At 50.6% G+C, this 19,216-nt stretch overlaps 2 protein-coding genes across 2 annotated transcripts in view; both read right to left on the bottom strand.

The window, feature by feature from the left end:
• Positions 1-979: 979 nt before the first annotated feature.
• On the bottom strand, positions 980-6,339 carry RFLNB (refilin B). Its single transcript, XM_040532199.1, has 3 exons — positions 6,097-6,339; positions 5,043-5,152; positions 980-3,819 (listed from the first exon to the last, which is right to left on the bottom strand). The coding sequence occupies exons 1-3, from the start codon at positions 6,283-6,285 to the stop codon at positions 3,489-3,491; spliced, it is 630 nt and encodes a 209-aa protein (XP_040388133.1). The 5' UTR covers positions 6,286-6,339; the 3' UTR covers positions 980-3,488.
• Positions 6,340-9,924: 3,585 nt separating this feature from the next.
• VPS53 (VPS53 subunit of GARP complex) overlaps positions 9,925-19,216 on the bottom strand; it is a 62,711-nt gene continuing 53,419 nt past the window's right edge. The window contains exons 19-22 of the mRNA XM_040532197.1: positions 17,948-18,017; positions 16,584-16,721; positions 13,262-13,366; positions 9,925-12,909 (exon numbers count right to left, since the gene is read on the bottom strand). Of these exons, the coding sequence (XP_040388131.1) occupies positions 12,739-12,909; positions 13,262-13,366; positions 16,584-16,721; positions 17,948-18,017 (484 nt within the window). The 3' untranslated portion in view covers positions 9,925-12,738. The remainder of the gene's footprint in view (positions 12,910-13,261; positions 13,367-16,583; positions 16,722-17,947; positions 18,018-19,216) is intronic.

Genomic DNA, 19,216 nt, shown 5'->3' with positions numbered 1-19,216 from the left:
TTTGGAAGTTAGATGGCACATACAAAAGGGAAGTTTTCCAGTTTTCTGAAGCCCTCCTAAAAGATACCACTCTGATTTTTAAACCTTTTCGTAACGTCTCTTTGAATGCGTGATGTTTGAATGCAAGTGATGTTAATATATTTTTTCCTGCTGTTTAATACTTTAAACACTGCACGATGCTCAGATGCTTTCACAGACTTTCCAGGAGCAGGGATATGCTTCAGGATAGCTTCAAAGCTTCCTAGATCCCAATAATGTCATTACATGCAAATCTGGAGCTTTTGCAAGCAGATAACCAGATGAACAATAAAAAACAAGCAAAAAAAAACAAACTATTATGATTTATCTCATATTCTATTGCATCTATTTCTACTCTGCCAGGGATACCAATGAAATGAGCACGCCTGCAAATTCAGAAGGATTTAAACAACAGATTAAGTGTCTATAAAAACACCACAGCATTTCACTCAAAACAAGTTTGTCATCGTCTATTTCGTTTTTATGAAGTTTAATGCATAACACATTCTAGTCTTATTTTTATGCTGTATTTACTAATATAGCATTTGAGCATCTACACTTTTATTCAAAATGAACAAGAAATTCCTATCTAGTTAAATACTTGTTATATTTAAAAAGGACTACTGCTTCCACTTGTAGGATATACTGAAACCCATACCAGAAACTGTCTTTGGAAATAAAACTGTATCAGATGAAAGACACATACTAGAGGGGATTTTCAGCTGTCCTCAAAGCGCTTTTTCAAGTCTTACTAAACTGACAAAACCACATTTGTAATTTTTAAATACAGATGGTTTTATATAGGAAACGCCTTCCTAGAATATGTAACAAAAGTAGCCCATGATATAAGAGAAACAAGAGTGGAGGTTGTACTGGCAGGATATATTACATATTTATTTCTAAGTAAATACCGAAAACACCGAAAAGCTTTAAATGAAAAAAATGAAGAGACTTCCCTCTGTTACAGTTTTCAGATCATTTATTACCAGTAAAGTAAAAGACAATTTGAAAATTAGAGTGGGAAGACAGTAAACTTCACAGACATCAGTACACTTGCACAGAGCTAATCAGAGCTTTGCAAATGTTGGAACATAAATAATTTAAAAGGTATCTCTACCAATTAAAATATCTTAAAAAGCACGTAATGAAGTTTGCCTTATAAAAATCATGTGTTTTATCCTAAAGCCATACTGTAAGGATAATTTCATTTCTAATTTAACTAGGAATAATTAATGATTACAACTTAAAATAATCTTCTCTCAGATCTCCTGCAAACAAATTCATCGGAAGAACATTGTCAGAGCAATCCAGGGTCCGTGTTCTTCCTGGGTCCTGTGTCCAACCGTGGCCAGCACCACATTTCAGGAGCAAGGTACGTGAAACCACGAAGCGAGCAATGTTGCGATAGCTTTCCCAACGAGCAGTTTTGTCCGTTTGAAACCCGCACGCTTAGGGGTTGGGTTGTGCCTTCTCTTACACAAGTCTATCTTGGGGCAATGTTTAAGGGACAATCATGACGTGGACTTAAGACACATCCCCTAAACAGTGTAGTCTGAAACCAGTACATTTAATGACAAGACCATGCTGCTCTTAATAGTTTTGGAGCAAAGCCTACCTGAATTTGGCATCCTGTGTCACCCTGGAATTGTTTTTGGATCTGGTTTTCTGAGGCAAGTACCAAAGATTAAGGACATTCTGTTCTGAGCTAATAAATAAGTAAAAAACAAAACAACAACAAAAAAACAAACCATAACAAACTCAAGTCTGGCTTCTTGCTGCATTTTTAGGCTCCCAAATCAGTTCACACTACAGTATGCTTCCACACCACTCACCCCACGTGCACTTACATGCGCTAAGTACAGCTCAAGAACAGGCTCGTGAGTTTTTAACTCACCACAGACAAAATTCACCCTTGGGGCTACATGCTAAATCCTTGTTAAAAGCAGGTACAGAGCTGACATTGCACCAGAAGGTGACCTGCACCTCAGAGTTCTGGAATCCTTGAAAAAGCCACGGCCAGCTGAGTAAAGCCTCTGAGCTGCTACACCACCCTTGCCACCAACACAAGGCACACAACCAGAAACAGACGCTCTCCATACTACACCGCTCTCTGTGAACGCAGAAAAAAATATCTGGGTAAACTAAGAACTCTCCCCATTTTATTTTCATCAAACTCACCATAAACTAATGCACGTAACATCTGGGTAGGCTTTCATAGTATCTGAAGTTACTCCCTTTGGCCCCAAACCACTTCTGCCTCTTGCACGTGGGACTGGTGGGGTTATCCAGCAGCCTAAGGATAGGCAAATGCTACCCAATCCCACTGACATCCTGAGTACCAGAGGGGACATGGACCTTTGCAATGAAAACCTCAACAGGGAAGCAAAGCTACAGCTGTGGATTTTGCTACCCAATTAAAATTTGACTGACCTTTGTTACCATTTACCTCTTTCTCAGAAATCCTTTACAACCACCACCATGACAGCATCTCATGTCTGATCCCAACATCTCTGCCCCACTAGTTTCCTGTATACGCTGCACATTTCCTGAAACTTTCCTAATTCCAACTCCATTAGTGCAGACATGTTAGCATGGCATCGGTAAAAACCAGGCACTGGAGTTCTTCCAACACCACACTGTCAAGACCTGACTTTCCAACAACACAGGGATAATTTCTGGCCTGATAGTCTTCATTACCAGTCCTATTACAGGCACACAAATGTCAGCATGTTACACAGACTGCAGTGCTGTAGATGTCATTACAACAAGAAGTCATTACAGAAGATACATCGTGCCATTCATCTAAATAACTAGAATTACCTGATCCCTTCTCAAACTGCTTTTGCAGCTCCAGGCAGTGATCTCCTGTTCTACACTTCTTCCCAAATCACACCTTCAAACCAGACATGAATGCCATAGGATAAGGTTTTTGTATCTGTTAAATACAGAATTCCAGATTTTCTTTTTTTTTTTTTCCTCCAGCAAATTCCAGAGATTGTTCATCTGGAGGAAAGAGCCCCGTGATCTAAACCAAAATGCATGACAGCTCTGTTTATATATCATGAAACAACCCGGTAGATTTTCTGCAAGAGAGTGAACTGCCCTTATTTTTGCACATCCCCACAAAGCATAAAATACACTTCCACCTGCCAGACACTATTCCACATTCTTCCTCACCTGTAGTTTTTTCTCTAGGAAAATACTTCCCCTTATTTTCATCTGACTACTGCGCTGCAGGGTTGGGTAGGGGAGGGAACTCACGACCTTAAAGGTGAAGAAACAAGTTCCTTACAAAGTTACGTCCCAACAGAAAACTGCATTCAGGCCTTTCTGGTGCTTAAAGCAGGAATTATTAAGAGCTGAACAAGAGGTGGCGACAGGTAAGGTTCCCTCAGCCTGACTGCAAAGGTACGGACGGGCAGGACGTTAGGTGGGGCGGGGACGGATCGCAGCGAGGGGGCGGCTGGCAGTCAGCAGCCGTCCAGGACACAGTCGTTCCCGAGGTACTCGGCGGTTTCCAGCTCCACGCTGGAAAGGAACCGTCGCATGGACTTGCGGCAGTTGTAATCCAGGGTGGTGGTGTACACAGTCTTGGCGTGCTTCGGGTAGACGATGGTGGTGCTGGTGAAACGCTGGGGCTTGTTGCGGGGCTCGAAGTGGACCTCTGCTTTGTAACTGCGCCACGTGCAGTTAGGGACGCAGATGACCGTCTGACTGCAAGAGGAAACGCTCAGGCCCACCGGCATGTAGACATCGTCGATGAAGTGCTTCTCCGAGTCGTACTTGACCGAGGATGTGTACCTGAAACGTGAGAGGGAGATGTGAGCGAGCTCTGCTACGGAGCAGTGGGCTGCGGTTTCTGGAAAATGGAGCCATCGAGCATCTGGGTTACTCCTCGGCTCTGCACCTGGACACACAATGCAAAAACTGTCTGCTGGCGCCTCACTCATTTATGGGAAGAGAAAAAAGCCTTATGTTAGCAGCACACCTGGCCCTGTTACTGCTTTGCCAGCACCGTGAAACATTTTCTCAACCCTACCGTCCATCATTTTAAGGCTGAGGTGTATAAAGCCTAAGGACATCTTTCAAACTCCAGTGCCTAAATCCAGAGGCCTAGACTCGTGTTTAGGCTTTGCACACAAGCATCCTAATTCCTTGGAGCGCCGAGTCCATTGAAGCACACGTTATTTTCTCAGTTTTCCTCTGTCAGCAGTCACACAGGAGCTCTCTGCTATCACTCCCGGCATGGGGCACTGTCTGAAGGAAAACTTTAAAATTCAACCAACGGGAAAAATTTACACATCAAACTCCACCAACAAGAATATCCTCCACGTCTGGTCTACAGAGCAAAGCTTTCATCCTTTACCCCTCAACAGCTCTGGGTCTGCTTTCACCCGGTGCTAAGCGCCTTCAGCTCCAGCCCCAGGTGGGCTCCTTCCCCGCAGCAGGGCGGCCGGCGTTTTTTACCCTCTCCTGCCCTGGGCTTCCCTTTGATTGCAGCAGTAATCGACTGGGAACCTTCACTTCTCCTAACCATAAATCGTAACCTTCAAAGGAGTAACTCACGAGCTGCGAAGCGATGCAGTAAATAAAAAAACGATACACTCTCTTAATATTAACTCTTCTTTGAGTTCACACAAGCAGCCACAGTTGATAAAAGTACTTAGTATGAGGTTGGGAGAGCAAATCTTTTCCCCTAATAAAGCATTTCTAGAAAGATGGCTCTGAAGACCTCTCGTGACTACCTCTGGTTAATCAGTTGAGAGGCAACGTTTTGGAGCAGTGCAATGAAGTAAAAGCAGGACAGTAAAATACAAGAAGTCTTCCTGGAAAAAAAACATATGGGATTAAAAAGAGGCTGAACACTCCTTTAGCCTGTGCAAATGTCCAGGTCCAGGAATGTACAGCTGCATGAGCAATAGCTCTGCAAATAAATTAACTTGACTCACAGACACTGATAAGGCCTAGCTACTCCTTTACATGCTAACTCATTCCAAACTAGACACCTGTAACGTAATATTTACCTTATTTCCTTCGGTGGTAAAGGGTCAAACTCAACTCCTTCGCCAAAGGATAAAGGACACAGTCTTGGAGGGCAGCTGGCGAGAACAGGGCTGGGAGAGAACACGGAATTCTGCAAAAATGCAAAAATAATCCCTTTTATGTCCCAATTTGCTATATTCTGTCAAGGTTCGCGTTATGTACAAGGAAACCTGCCAGTCAGGGATGTGCCTACGGGCACCGCCTGCAGGATCCAACTCCACACACCAAGGATGGGGGCAAGGTAAGGATTTTGAAGACGAAGTCCTAACCCTGGGAGCTGACTTCAGAGAAGCCAACACTGGAAATGGAAAGGAAATAAAGTCCCTAGGTACAGCGTAATTTTCTGTAGCATAAACTACGACAATAAAACACAAACGTTCACATTTATGAGCTCACCTTCAACGCATAGTTAATGCTGCATCAGTCTAGGAGATAGCTTTTTGCCAAATTCACCAGACCTCCCCCCAGGGAGACCACAGCAGAGGATTACTACAGGCACCTCGCAGCGAGCAAACTTCAACTTGCAGCTGTGCCACGGCCCCCACGCACACCAGCCCAGTTCCCTCCCGGCCGCCTGGGCAGGATCTGCTCACCCTCACTGAGCAGGGTGCACCGGAGCACCCCTGAACCCCCCTGCCAAAGGGCAGGGCCGGGGGGCGCTGAGCCCACCGCCCTGTGGCTGGAAGGGGCCGGGGGGTCCCCAGGGACCCTGCAGCCGCTTCTGCGCCCGAGCTCCAGCACACGGCCGAGGAGGCTGAGGGGCAGTTTCCTCGTTCCCCCGCACAAAAGGAACGTGCCCCCCACGCCTGCGGTTCCCGAAGCGTCCCCCCCAGCAGCCCCACCCCTCCCAAACCCCCGGCACAGCCCGTGCGCCCCTGCCCGAGCCCCAGCGGCTCCCCGGCCCCCCCCGGGGGAAGCACCGGCGGCTCCTCCCCGAGCCGGCTGCCGCGAGCCCGGCGCCCCCCGGCCGCTTTCCGTCTCCTTTCCACACCCCCCCCCCCCCCCACCGAAGGCCGCTGCGGGGCCGCTACTCACCGCGGCGGGGGGCGCGGGGGGCTCGGGCTCGGCGGCGCGCTCGGGGCTGCCGGCGGCGAGCGGCCAGGGCGGGTGGGAGGGCCCGGGGCTGGGGGGCAGCCCGGAGTCGGGGCTGTCGAGGCCGGAGTCGCCCCGCTTCCTGGCGTCCGGCAGCTCGGGCACGTCCCGCAGGCTGAGCCGCCCCACCATGGCACCGCCACCGGCACCAGCACCGCCGCGGGGCTCCGCGCCCTGCGCCCGGGCGGCGGCGGGGAGGGGGCGTGGCCACGAGGAGGGGGCGTGGTTACGATGGGGGGCGTGGCCACGAGGGAGGGGTGTGGCCGCCATGAATGGGGCGTGAGCGCAGTGAATGAAGGCGGGGGCGTAGTGAAACGGGGCGTGGTTGTAGCAAAAGGGGCGGGGCGCGGGAAGGGGGCGGGGCTTGCCCCCGGCTCTTTCCCGCGTCCCTGTGCCGCAGCCCGCCGGGGTCAGCGCCCCCCGGACGGAGGGGTGGAAATGGGGCTGGGAGCTGCTGGGAGCTGCTGGGAGCTGCTGGGAGCTGCTGGGAGCTGCTCCCTGCCCGCACCCAGAACCCTCATCAACCCCACTCCCGGTGGGCAAGGGGCAACCTGTGGCCAGGGCAGACCCCAGCCGCCAGCACCGACCCCGCGGTGCCGCTGTAAGCAACAAATGCACCCAGTGGGTGCTGCAGGCTCCAGGTGCACCCACACCTGCCAATGCCGATGAGAACGTCTCACACGAGGCCGTGGATCTGCACTCACCAGAGCCTCGGAGCAGCACAGTGGGGCCATGTGTCGCACTATGCCGCCTCTTCCAAGTGCACGAGCCGCTGCTGCCAGCTTTGAGCAAACCAAGAGCGAGGCAGCGGCTGCTGCCAGGGCAGGAGCAGGACGGGAGCAGGGCCGTAACACTGCCTGGACCCCAGCAGGCAGCACACATTTGGCAGCACTGGTTGCAAACAAGGGCCTGCAGCAGGCTGTGACGCAGCAGCTTTTAGGCACCGGCTTGGTTCACCCCATGAGCTGACCTGGCCAGGCCACGTCAAAGCAGCTTGGCACGTCCAGAAAACAGTCGCAGGATCCAGGGCTGCGATAACTTGCCCTGAGCAAGCTGCAAGGGCTGAGTGTACACATGCACATGACCCCTTTTAAATAATTTTCCTACACAGATAGGATAGAAAACACTGAGCTGTGTCCCAGAGGTGGGGAAATGAAGACAGACTGAACGTTTGGCTGAAGTTTAACAGCGCCCTTCAAAACCCCCAAGTTCCCCCCCGAGCTGCTCTTTCTCAAACTCCCCTTGAAGATTTGGGCCCACGAAGCCGCGCTGCCGTCCTCAATCACATTTTTTTTTTTCAGGCAATGCTGCAGAAGGTGAAACAGGAAAACAAAAGCGGTCTTTTCTAGTGCTAGATGAGACTAATGGAAGGGTTTTTGGAAAATCCTAATGAAATAATTGCGCCATGTCATCAGATTCAGTGGGGGAATACTCTCGTGGAGGGAAAGCAAATGTCTGCAGCCAGCCAAAGTAAACAGTCCCCGGTGCAGTAACAAGCTGTCTGGCCTGATGGGCCCAGCACAAGTGAACCCAAACCCTTAAAAAGAATTCCTCCGCTGCCCCAAAATTAAAAGCAGAGCAGAGCTTTCAGCCGTAGGCGTCTGTGGTTTGCAGCTATGCGGTGCTGGGAACTCCGGATACTTCCTCCAGGAATTTACATTCCTTTGAAGAAATACTATGAGGCTGTTTGTCTTTGCTGAAAAACGCAGATGGAAACAAAAAGAACGTTAAGATTTTTTGATTGAAATCTTTGGGGTCTGAGCAAATGCACCAGACAGGTGTTTTGTTCCTTTTGATTTAAATACAATCCCCCCGAAAAGAGGGATTTTTGGTCTCCACAAGCAATGGGAAAGCTGATCGCTTCTCGCTCCAAAATCTCCCATAAAAACCCTTGATGAAATTAGACGCCTCAGAAGGCGCTGCAGCAGTTTCCAGATGAACGCGATTATTATTTCAGAGCTGCCACGGAGCTCCTGGGCTAAAAACCACTCTGCCAGTAATTGAGTTAGCGCAATTTAGGGGGGGAACCTGCGGTGTCTCCCAGCAGCTGCTCCTGCAGGGATCGGGGCCGATGCGTGCCGCAGGGATCAGGGCAGCGAGGTCTGAGGGTGAGGATCTCAGCGCCTGGGAACTGCACAGGACCATGGCTGGGATGCTGCAGAGCCATGCAGGCTTCTGGAAATCTTGCTGCTCTTTACTTACTAACCAAAAGACTCCCATGCTGGCCTGAGAGAATTTTTTTCTGCCCTTCCTGCATCTCGTTTCTGGGCTTGGCAGCTGAAACTGAAGTGTTTGGGCAGCCTGAGGTGGCTCTGCAGCCAGCTCTGCCTCCCGTGGTGCCAGTGTCCAGAGCTGACAACTTGTTTGCTAGGGCAAAAGCGAAGGGTTTAAGGAGAATTGTAGCTACCCGATAACCGAGCTACTCCCCTCTGAAAGCCTGTCTCTCTGTAAGCCTCCCATACAATGCGGATCTGTACAAACGCTGATGGCATTGGAAATCTTTTTCCCTGCCTGTTTGTCCACATTATTTACTTTCTAACTACCTGCACGCAGCTGGGACAGAGCAGATATGATACCTTATCAAGATCCTTCTTCCATAAAGGACTTTCCACTGGGGCTGGGCTCGCTCGGTTTAATCAGCAATCAAACAATAGCTACATTGACGGTGATCAGGGCTCCATCACTGTGTGCAGGGTGAAACAACTCAGGAGGACCCTGTGTTACTCGATAACGATGGAAAATTATTTCCAAATGATGGGAAATACCAGGCTGCTCCCGTGGGTGCCGACCACAAACCCGCCAGGCACCGACTCCTGCTCACAGCCAGGCTTTGAGGCAGCAGGATTAACACCAGCCCTGGGAGCGGTTCCGGTTCCTGCAGCTCGGCTGGAAGGACACTGAGGGCACCGAGCAGCGCCACCACCCCCGGCTGGCAAAATATCCAAGTCCACGCGCTCCCACCTGGACTCGGGCTCAGCACCAGCAGAGCTGTTCTGGCTGAGATGAACGAACGAGCGCAGGCTTTATACCGAGCAATTCTGGGTGACCTTAGCAATCGCTGCTGTAACCGGCCCCACCTACAGCGAGCCCACGGAGGAATGCATTCTGCTGAGCAGCTTGCAGACACAGCCCGAGCATGAAGGCTCCAGCTCATTGTCCCAAGAGCAGCGCGGCCACAGCACAGCATCCTGCCACCTGCCAAGCCGCAGCCAGGGAAAGGCTCGCGGAGGCTCAGACGTCGTCACTCGGATGCTCAGATTCATCGCTGTAAAATTTGGTGAAAGAAATAAACACCCACGTCACCTCACGCAGGCTTTCTCCTGCCTGACGATGGAGGGGGCAGGACCAGCAGAGCAGCAGGAGCAAAGCAAATGAGTCACTAAGTCTCCAAGCTAAAGGAACTCCTCCAGCATTATGTATCGTATGGAAAAAAGGCACTACCTCTTAATTAATTTCAAAGGAAAAAGTTGAGATCCCTCAGAAATCTTTCCAGCAGTTAGTCATCACAGATGATCCCATTCTTTATGGGCACGAGGTCAGCTCTCCCAGACTGCCTCCACCGTGCCGGGAGCTGCCACAAACGCCAATGCTGCCCGTGCCGGAGCTACAGAAGCCCCCGAGGTGGGGAAGCCAGGAGAGAGAAGAGCTATGAGAGAACTGCAGGCAGACAGCAGTGGCTCCCTGGCTGCAGCACGTTTTGGGAGTGGTGCGGCACGGCCCCATCCTGGCCGCTGCAGTTGTGGGACAGTCGGACAGAAAACGCCCAGCGGCTGAACGTCAGCAACCATTTAATTCATTGCAGTGTCACAGTCCAACGTACAGCCAGAATTACACCTCGGCCAAAAAACATTAGAAGTGGCATTTTATACAGAAAAAAAAAACTCTCCTTTATCCCACAGAGATGTAAATCCCCAAAAGCTAACATATATACATAGAGACGTGCCAAATCCGATAAATACCCAAGAGTCAGGGGGACGATATCCTTAAACGTGAAAGTAGAAAACTGCCAAGTTGCCCTCTAAAAGTAGAACTCGACTGTAACAGTCTTCAAAGGTTGAAACTAAAAATCCATTTTTTCTTTTATTTCTTATCTCCAGAATGAAATGCAGATAATGAAACAGGAGAAGCCTTCAGGGGAAGATATGTGACGATAACTTGAACATCATATTCAGCTATTCATAATTTAGTTAGAGAATCATCTAGAGTCATAGCAAAGAAAAAAATTAATCTAAAATAAATTATTTAGCCCCCCCGGGGAATAAGGAATCTCTGCAAAGCCGTGTTCCCTCCGCCCCAGCTGTTGTATCTGATAACGTGTGAGCCATCCTGCACACGCACCGTGAGATAGCGCGTCCTCTGGGAAAGGCTCTTCATAACCCCAACGCTCTTCCCAACACCCTTCCTTCTTTTGTCACCCGATGTGAAATCAGGAGAAGAAATAAATGAAGCTCAGCCGGACTTGGGAAGATTTGTAAAACTGGAGTGACGAGAAACTGCCGTCCCTCATAACTGCTGCTGGGGCATCACCGCAGCTGAGCACCCGCACGCTGCAGCCAGGGTCCAGACCTGGGGAGACCCCTGAAAACGTATCATAAAGAGACGGTGTGGGTGTACCTGTTAGCACACACCTCCCTGAAGCAGCAGATCGGTGTTAGGAATACCTGACTAGTGAGGATTTCATCTCTGCAGATTTATTCTTTCTGCTTGAATCCCGTGATCAAGTCCTGACTGTTCGGGCGCAGGCTGACTTGCTGGCTGTGCGGAAGGAGTACAGGGTTTTACCGAGTCAGGCACGAGATCTGCCCGCCCAAAACCACCCAGCCGAGGAGAGGGAAGGGGTGCAGCCCACACCCCTGCCACCACCCAGCCCCCTGCCCTGAGGGTGCACTGGGACAGCACCGAAACACAACCAGGTAGGCACAGGAACCTCTCATTCCCCCCCCCCCCCCCCCCCCCGGTTCTGATGAATCTCTGGGTGCACACAGCTCATTTTCCTGCAGTGTCTCACCCCTTCCTCCCTTCCGGATGTGCCACGGTGAATATTAAAATGCAGAGTGACCACAGCCCCCTAAAAACATAGTCCTAAGGCCCCAGCTTTATGTGGGGGGGAGCCCTCCTGAGAAGGCAGCGATTCCTCCCTGACAGCGTGATTACTCCTCACCTCCCAAACTGTTACACGACTTTTTATTTCCTGCAAATCCAAGTGAAGCTTGAGTTAAAATAAAGCAGGCACAACTGGTTTATCTGCCCCTAAATCCACGTGGGATTCAATTGTTTACCGATGGGGCATATGCCTCCCAAGAAAAGCACACAGAGGAGTTTAGGAAGAAATCCAGCGTCACTAACGAGGAGATGACATGTCCCTGCCTGAAACTCCCCTGGGAGGCTTACACAAGGGTCAGGGGAGGGATGCTGATGTCCACAGACCCCAAGCCAGACCCTGCTCTGTGCTGGCTTTGTGGCTGGGTGCCAGCATGAGCTGGACCCCCAGGAAGGGGGGCCCAGGTTATCTGAATTATTTCACCTCTGGTACTCCTCCTCTCCCCACGCAGAGGAGGAGAGGAAGGCCTTTGAAGTCTGAGGCTTGCGTAAGCATCCTGTCCGGGGAAGAGGCCCTGGCAGCTGCAGGCTCCAACATTTCCAGCATCTCTCCATGCAGGGCAGCAAAGGGGCCAAAGGGGCAGACCCAAGCCCTGGCCATGCCCCTTGGCATGAGAACCAGGGCTGGTGCCGTACCACACTTATCCCACTGGTACCGTAACACACTTACCCCATGCACAGCCCTCTGTGGATGGAGGGCGAGATGCAGCATGGGACCTCCCATCAGGGACAGGGGCCGAGCCCAGCACATGCGACAGAAATAACAAGGAGCTGGAGATGAGCTCCGCGGACGTTTAGTTTGGCCTCTAGGGTATCAGCCAAGGCTCAGAAGGCATTCATTCAGCCCTCTCCCCCTGTTCTGAAAAGGAGGTGCCTTGCTGTTTTCCTGGTGGTTTATGCGTGCCTGTTCTGGGAGCAGGGGTGAAACCTGCACTGGGCATTTCCAATGGTTTCAGTGGAACTGCAGGTGCCTGGAGCCCAGCTGTTAAAGGTTTTTTAGTCCCTTTAGTTTTTTTTTGTTTTGTTGTTGTTGCCCTCCCACCCCCCCCAATAAATAATGAAACAGAGGAACAGCTCTGAAAGCAGGGAGTGAGCAGTAACACCGAGTTCTTAGGCAAAAGCCTTAGTGCTGCAGCAGCAGAGCCTGGCCGGGCTGATGGCTGGGATGCCAAGCGTATCGCAGCCGGATATTCTCTGAATCCACCCAAACCGTGTCTGTAGCCGCTGACTTCCAGGTACCTGTTTTCTCCACCACACAGGGTTTCATTCATGCTAAGCTACCTAAAGGCAAACACCTTGGTCAGATTCTCCCTCGGTCTGAGCAGAGCTGCAGCGCCACGGTGTACGATGGTTAACAGATCACAGGGCACGACAATCACGGGACACGAATTTTTCAGCAGCAGCATTCTGAAAAACCTAAGTCCGAAGAGCTTTGCTCCTAGCGACTGCAGCCACTCCTGAGCAACAGCCCCTTCTTCTGCGGGCTTAGAGTCTTTTTTTGATGAGCTTCTCCAGCTTCCGTATCCGAGAGGACTCCTGCTCCGGCGTAGGAGTGCTCAGCGAGAGGGAGCCGGTGCTCTCCGCTCCAGAGGGCGGTGCCGGGAGGCGCTGGCGGAAGAGGTCCAGCATGCTGCTTTGCTCGCTCCTCTTCAGTCCCTGCGAGAGCAAAGAGCAGTGAAGCCATGAGGTTAGATTTCCCTGATCAAGGAACAGGCGTGCATGATGACAGCCACGGCAGAGCCTGTTTCAAACCTCGATCCTTTGTTTGCCCACCAAGTGCAGATCTCTGGGTGAGCCAGAGACAACTGAGCTCAGCCCCAGCATAGCTATAAGCAAAGTAACTGAACTGAGGAAGTATTCTTCAGTAGCAACTCTACACACTTTCACAGTACAGAGGATACACTTGCCTTAAAGAGTGCTTTTCCCACTCCCAAACCCCTCTATATTTCTACTGAAAAAGTCCCCAACAATCTCAACACTGCTCTAGCAAATGCAGGATTGGTTCTACCTTCATGTCTAGTATCTTCTGGAAAGTGTCTGTGCTGCAGTCAGCAAGGAGCTTGATGTAATTGTCAACAAATACAACCGGGGGCTCGTGCGGAGCCATGACCACCTGCCAAGACAAGAGGAAAAAAAAAGGATCAGATAACTTTTAGGAGTTAAAGCCACTGCTCAGTTCAGGCACAGGAGCGACAGCAGGACTGGTTTGTCATAAAATAAAATGCTTAAGGAACAGGAAAGATGTTGTATGTGCTGACAGTGACCGAGAGTGAAGAACAGCAAAGTAAAGAGCAGCCTAGGAGCAGAGAAGGGGTCTCCTCCTGCCCAGCCAGCAGCTCTCGGACCGAGGGGCTGCAGGAGCTGTGCATCGCATTGCAAAGAGCAGCAGGACTTTGTCTGCGTGCTTGTCAGCTGGCAGGCACTAGCGTGTTGTCAAAGCTCAAAATTCTATCTCGTTGCGTGGGGAAGCCTTGCTGGGCAGCCGGTGGTTGCTTGGGGAAGAAAGGCAGCGCTGGTGGCAGGGGGGCGCTTAGGGAGTCCCAAGCCCACCGGCAGATCGGGCAGCAGGCGGCTGGAGGCCATCCAGACCCTCCCTTCGGCTGTGCCTCCCTCCTGTGCAGAAGCAGAACAGACACAGCATCTCACAGGGTAACCTGACAGCGCTCTTCCTGCAGATGCTCCCTCCCCAGAACAGCGTGGGGCAGAGCGAGCTGCTTCGCAGCCCTCCTGCTTCGGAGCCGTACGTGTGCACTTGGCTGCTGCGTGCTTTGGGTGCAGCCCCTCCTGCACTCGCCTCTGGGGGGCTGGGATGCAGCGTGCACCCCTGCTGCCTTCTGCCGGAGCCCTGACCCTCCCCATCCCAACAACACGTCAGGTCAGGAATAAAATTAAAATGGGGACCTGGAGCTACGAAGACGATTACTGACTCATTGGTGTATTTTCCCTACACGAGCCGTGAGTTCCACAAAGAACACAGCTTTAGGGAATGCTCGGGAGCAGAAGCACCTCTCTGGGAAGTACGTACGCACATGCAGGGCAGAAACAGCCCAGGACCAGACTCTTCCCTGTCTCTGAAAACATTTCCATATGTTTCCACTGACCCATCTCACCCCACGCTGCGTTCTGTCACCGAGACGTTTCTTTCTTTCGCTGCACTTCAGACCAATGAAACATCATAGCCGTGTGTACACTTATAAAGCCTTAATTTACAGCCCTTGTAAAAATCGTATGCCAAGATGAAAAGCTGGAACTTCAGACAGCGGGGCCAGAGGAGAAAGGAAACAGCTCTGTGGGATGTGCGCGCTGAGATTCCCTCCTCCGTGCTCGCATCTGCGCTTTCTACGGCTTCAATGAAATAATTTGTTTGTGCCATCTACGGGCTTAACGATGCTCCCGCTGAATTAGCTGCGCTGGTACAAGGCAGGACACAGCACTGTGCGGTGGCACTGTGCGCAACGCAGGCATCGTTTCTGAACGGCCTCTGTACTGTGCAGGAGCCCTGAAAACCCCGAGGAGGAGGGCATTAGGCCGTACTTTGTGAAATGGTTCTTACAAAAAAGACTCTTTAATGGACAATTTGGAAGCAGCAGAGAGAGTCTGAGCACTGACAGAAAGAGACGACCCGCAAGGCAAACAGAGCGGACAAAGACAAACAGTCAGCTCCGGGCTCCTGCAAGCAAACCATCCTGCAGAAATACCGGTGGCCCAGCACGAACGGGCACTTCTGAGAGGCTCTTCTACCCCATAACCAAGAGACTGGTGCTGACACTAGCCCCAAGTGCTGGGCTGTGGGTTACCCAGACTTCGGGCAATCATGTTCAGCCACTACGATTAACAAATCTGCATCAGCCAACCATTCAGCCTGCTCGCCTGCTGATTATATGGGGCATTATTTTGTGAAATCTCTCTGCGGAGCATTGAACGCTACGAGCGTATCGCTGTTTAATTACTACCTGCTCTGACACCGAGCCCTCACTTGGGGCCGGCAGAAATGCTTTATGCAGCAGCACGGCAAGGATGGGATGTCTGAAAAAGCAGCCGTGCTGCTAATGCAGAGCCTGGGAACCTGCCACGCTTCCACCACTTGTGCTCGCTGCCCGAGGCCCAGGGCTCAACAGCAGCAATCCATCTATGCTGCCTTCACATCAGCCCCGATGAAGCCAGGGTGACATTAAGGGGACAGAAATTACTTCCACTACTTTTCTGATTGTGTATGCAAGCTTCAAGGAAAGACCTGATTGTGTATGCAGCAGACACCCATCTTCCTGCTCCTGTTAGCAATAAAAAGGAATTTTTCTCCAGGTCATTTCTACGAAAAATTTAGACTTGCTTTAACTCATCTACTAACACCTCAGTCGTTTTATTCCAAAAGCAGAGAATTTCAGAACTAATTTATGAAGTCAGAGTGCAAACTGACCAGTGACACTGCCTAGGGAGCAGAGCCACACTGAGCAGTGGGCAAGCAGAGGGAGCCCGGCCTCTGCACCCACAGAATCACAGAACTGTAGGGGTTGGAAGGGACCTCAAGAGATCACCGGGTCCAACCCCTCCTTGCCTTGGCCATGGTTTGTGCAAGGCTCTCGCTGCTGGCTGGCCATCCTGTCTGACACGGGGTGCCACCAAGTCACATCCCCACGGTGCTGAGAGCGAGCAGGGGACAAACCCCCTCTGCTCAGCAGAGCACTACTGCAAAGCTCCCAGGGCTTCCCTTGGGATCAAGCCTGACTTCTTATTTCAGAAACACAACAGCAGGGGGAAGGGGAGGCAGGGAGATCGCTTTGCTTGTTACGCTTTAAGAAGACAACACACTGCTTTTGGGTCATTTTCCAGGCACCAGGTCTGGAAAATGAAAAAGGACTCTGGTGAATACAGTAACCCAGACATGTTTGCACTGGCTGTTACACTAGACAGTAAACAGGTGACTCAAGCACGGCTTGGCTCCCCTGCGTGATGGAGTCTGCACAAAGGCCTGGAGTAACCTGAACTGGAGGCTTTGCCCTGAGGCAGACACTTATGGATGTTAGCTCCGATTTTCACGAGCTCCCAAGGAAATCTGGTGCCCTGACTCTTCTAGTAAGCAGAACTTGAGCGCTCAAGTTATCTTGAAAAATGAGGACCAAAACCCAAAGGCTAGGTTAAAAGGGAGCGGCAGCAAAACCAAGGCAGATCAGCCAGGTCTCTAGAACAGCTGGCAGCACACCCGTACGAGCACGCATACATTCACATGCGCTCTGCAACGCTGCGTTCAAAGGAAGGGCCCCCTGGAATTCGCTCGCTCCGGTTCCCAGCCCAGCAGTCTGGCTGGCAGCTTATCAAAAGTCTTGAGTTACCTTCAGGATCATTTCAGCCCGAGTCATGCCTTTCACCACTATCCGCGTGTAGCTGGCGGGAGCCTTCCTCACCACCTGGGACCCAATGGAGGGCAGATCCAGGAGAACCATCTTCAGTGAGTGGGTGTCCAGCAGCAGCTGCAACAGCAAATTGCACCCTGTTAGCCAGGCCCCCTAAACCAGGCTGCCTTAGCTACTATAATCCAACAGGCTTAAAAGTTTAACACTTCTCACACTGAAAACATCCTGGTAATTGGGCTGCAGGAGCAGAAGGAACCGACCCTTGTCATGGCACTTCAAGGAGACAAGATCACCCTCGGCTGTTTATCCCCACGGCTATTTATCAGCACCAGTTGTTGATTCTGACAGAGCGCTGCTCTGCTGCTTGCAGTGACTTGTGGCTGCAAAACACCTGGCACAGACGGATTTCTCCATCCTCTTCCCTTTGACAGCATAAACTGAAACACCTTGATTACCTGTAGCTGTGCCATTATTTAAATATCAAGGTCAAATGAATTAACACCATGCTTTCTCTTGCACCTAACCAGCAATTATATCAGGATTTCTGCATTTACTCAACCACTTGATTTTTTTTTTTTATTATTTTAAAGAAAACTGCAACGCAGAACTACACAATATCCTGTGCTATCTGACACACGAAGCTCACAGCCTGCTGTATGGTAGTTTTTACCAGACCAGCAGCTATACAAGCAGCAAACAGCAGCCACTAAATTCAGCAGAGTGCTCAACCACCGTCTGATAATGAAGTGGGTTAGAATATCATAGAGCAAGTTACCCCAAATACTGCACCCCCCTGATTACACTGGGTGTGTTTAAAGAGATGAGAAAAAACCGGTGGAGGCTAGAAATCTGAAAGTAGCAGCAAAGGGACTGAGCGATTACCTACTTTGAGAAAAATGGGACATAAAAACAGTCTGAGAAGGACCCGGGAGCTTCTTGCAGTAGTTTGTCATGAGCAACTTGCTTTTCCTTTCTATGATCACGCTGAGGACGATCTCACCATGACACATTAGGCAGGTGCTTAGGAGGTTTGTTGTTAGGGTGCTCTTGATACTTTGACTGGCAAAGGGAGAGCTCAGCTGCCTGGGGAGGTGCCTGTGACCTCCTCCCACGTTACAGGGTCAACTGTGGCCACACCACTACACACCTGCTTTAACCCTGCCCTCCACCAGAACGTACCCCTGTTGCCTTACACTGACTGTACAATTTCCAGACAACCACAGAGCACTCAGCTGTACCAAATTCAGGCCATATAACAGTTCTCGGCCCCTTTTTACCAACTGCCTTTTACGTCTGGAGCACAGAAGTGAAATACCACTGCCAATGCGACTGCTTGTTCTTACCTGTTCTGCTCCCACCATACTAATGGGTTTGCACTTGAAGAGGTGGTTAATGAACTTGGGAATGAAGGAGCTGCAGAGAAGAGACAAAATGACACAGATGTCAGCGTTTGGAGTCGTACAATATTCTGTGGTAACAACGCATGCAAAAACAGAACAGCACGGCTTTCCACAGAGACACAGTAAGCGCACGGTTCTCCATCTGACTGGGCACACTAAGAATACTAAATGCAAAAGAATTGTACCTGATTGTTTTTTTTTTTTATCTATGCTGATCTTAGAGTTGAGAAGTTGCACACATACTCTGTAAATAAATTCCTAGAGAGTACACATGAAGTATTACAGTACAAGTTCAAGAACAAGCAAACTATTGCACATGACAACTACAGCAACACACCAAGATTTGTACAGCTATTCATGGATTGGAAGTATCTTGATTGTATCCAGGACCTACATTTCACTGCATACTAGTAATTCCATAGCATGCACACTACAGACTGGACTTGAGGTCCAGCCAAGGCTGGAGGTCTGCTGGGCCCTGGACATTCGCACAGCGCGGCACTCTTCCAGACAGCTCCTAGCCAACGCAATCAGGACAATGAGAAGTTTTGTGAAAAGGAAAACACCATTACCCTCTTTTATTAACATGGGCTTTAGACTCCAAAAGATTATTAAATTACATACAAAACGGTGCAGAATTTGGCAAAGATAGAAGCTAAGCCCAACATTCATCACCTTGGGCAACGTCTTCCAGAACATCAGCTTTGGTTTTAGCCTTTTGCTTCTTGATACTAGGCTTGGTGGTAGCTTCGCCCTTCAGTGGGAAAGCCAATGCTCCCTTTTAGCAGAGGGGCTGGCAAGACAAGCTCCTGCCCTACCAAGCTGCAGCCCCAGGAAAACCCAGAAGTGAGTGTGAGGAGTCAGAGGCAGCAGTGCAAACCCCTCCGGATCGGGTGAGCCATCTGTCAGGACCACAACACCAATCCTGTTGTCTTCCTTTTACTGTTTTACTTCCTTTTACTTTGCTTTTACGACGTACTCTGACTCTTTCACATGGCCTTTGTTGGTTGAATGCCTGCAGGGCTCACGTTGTTTCCAGGGCCTTGTCCACGATCTGGTGGCAGGTCTTGGATTTCAGCATCTCCGTCCTAAGTTCTTGCAAGCTGGTCTGGTTTTTGTCCTCTTGAATGAGGTGCTGCGTACGGTGATGATCTAATTTCAGTGTGGTTCCCCCTTGCATCTGTCAAGCTGTTTCCTTTCCATGAACATGGG

This window comes from Cygnus olor, chromosome 20 (genome assembly GCF_009769625.2).
Source record: "Cygnus olor isolate bCygOlo1 chromosome 20, bCygOlo1.pri.v2, whole genome shotgun sequence".
Lineage (NCBI taxonomy): Eukaryota > Metazoa > Chordata > Aves > Anseriformes > Anatidae > Cygnus > Cygnus olor.
This window is presented reverse-complemented; position numbering and strand designations above follow the sequence as displayed.

Coding starts and splice junctions, on each gene's coding strand:
- RFLNB (XM_040532199.1), bottom strand. CDS start 6,285: ATGGTGGGGCGGCTCAGCCTGCGGGACGTGCCCGAGCTGCCGGACGCC. Junction 5,153..6,096: donor CCCCCGCGCCCCCCGCCGCG/GTGAGTAGCGGC, acceptor GCATTTTTGCAG/AATTCCGTGTTCTCTCCCAG. Junction 3,820..5,042: donor TTACCACCGAAGGAAATAAG/GTAAATATTACG, acceptor CTCACGTTTCAG/GTACACATCCTCGGTCAAGT.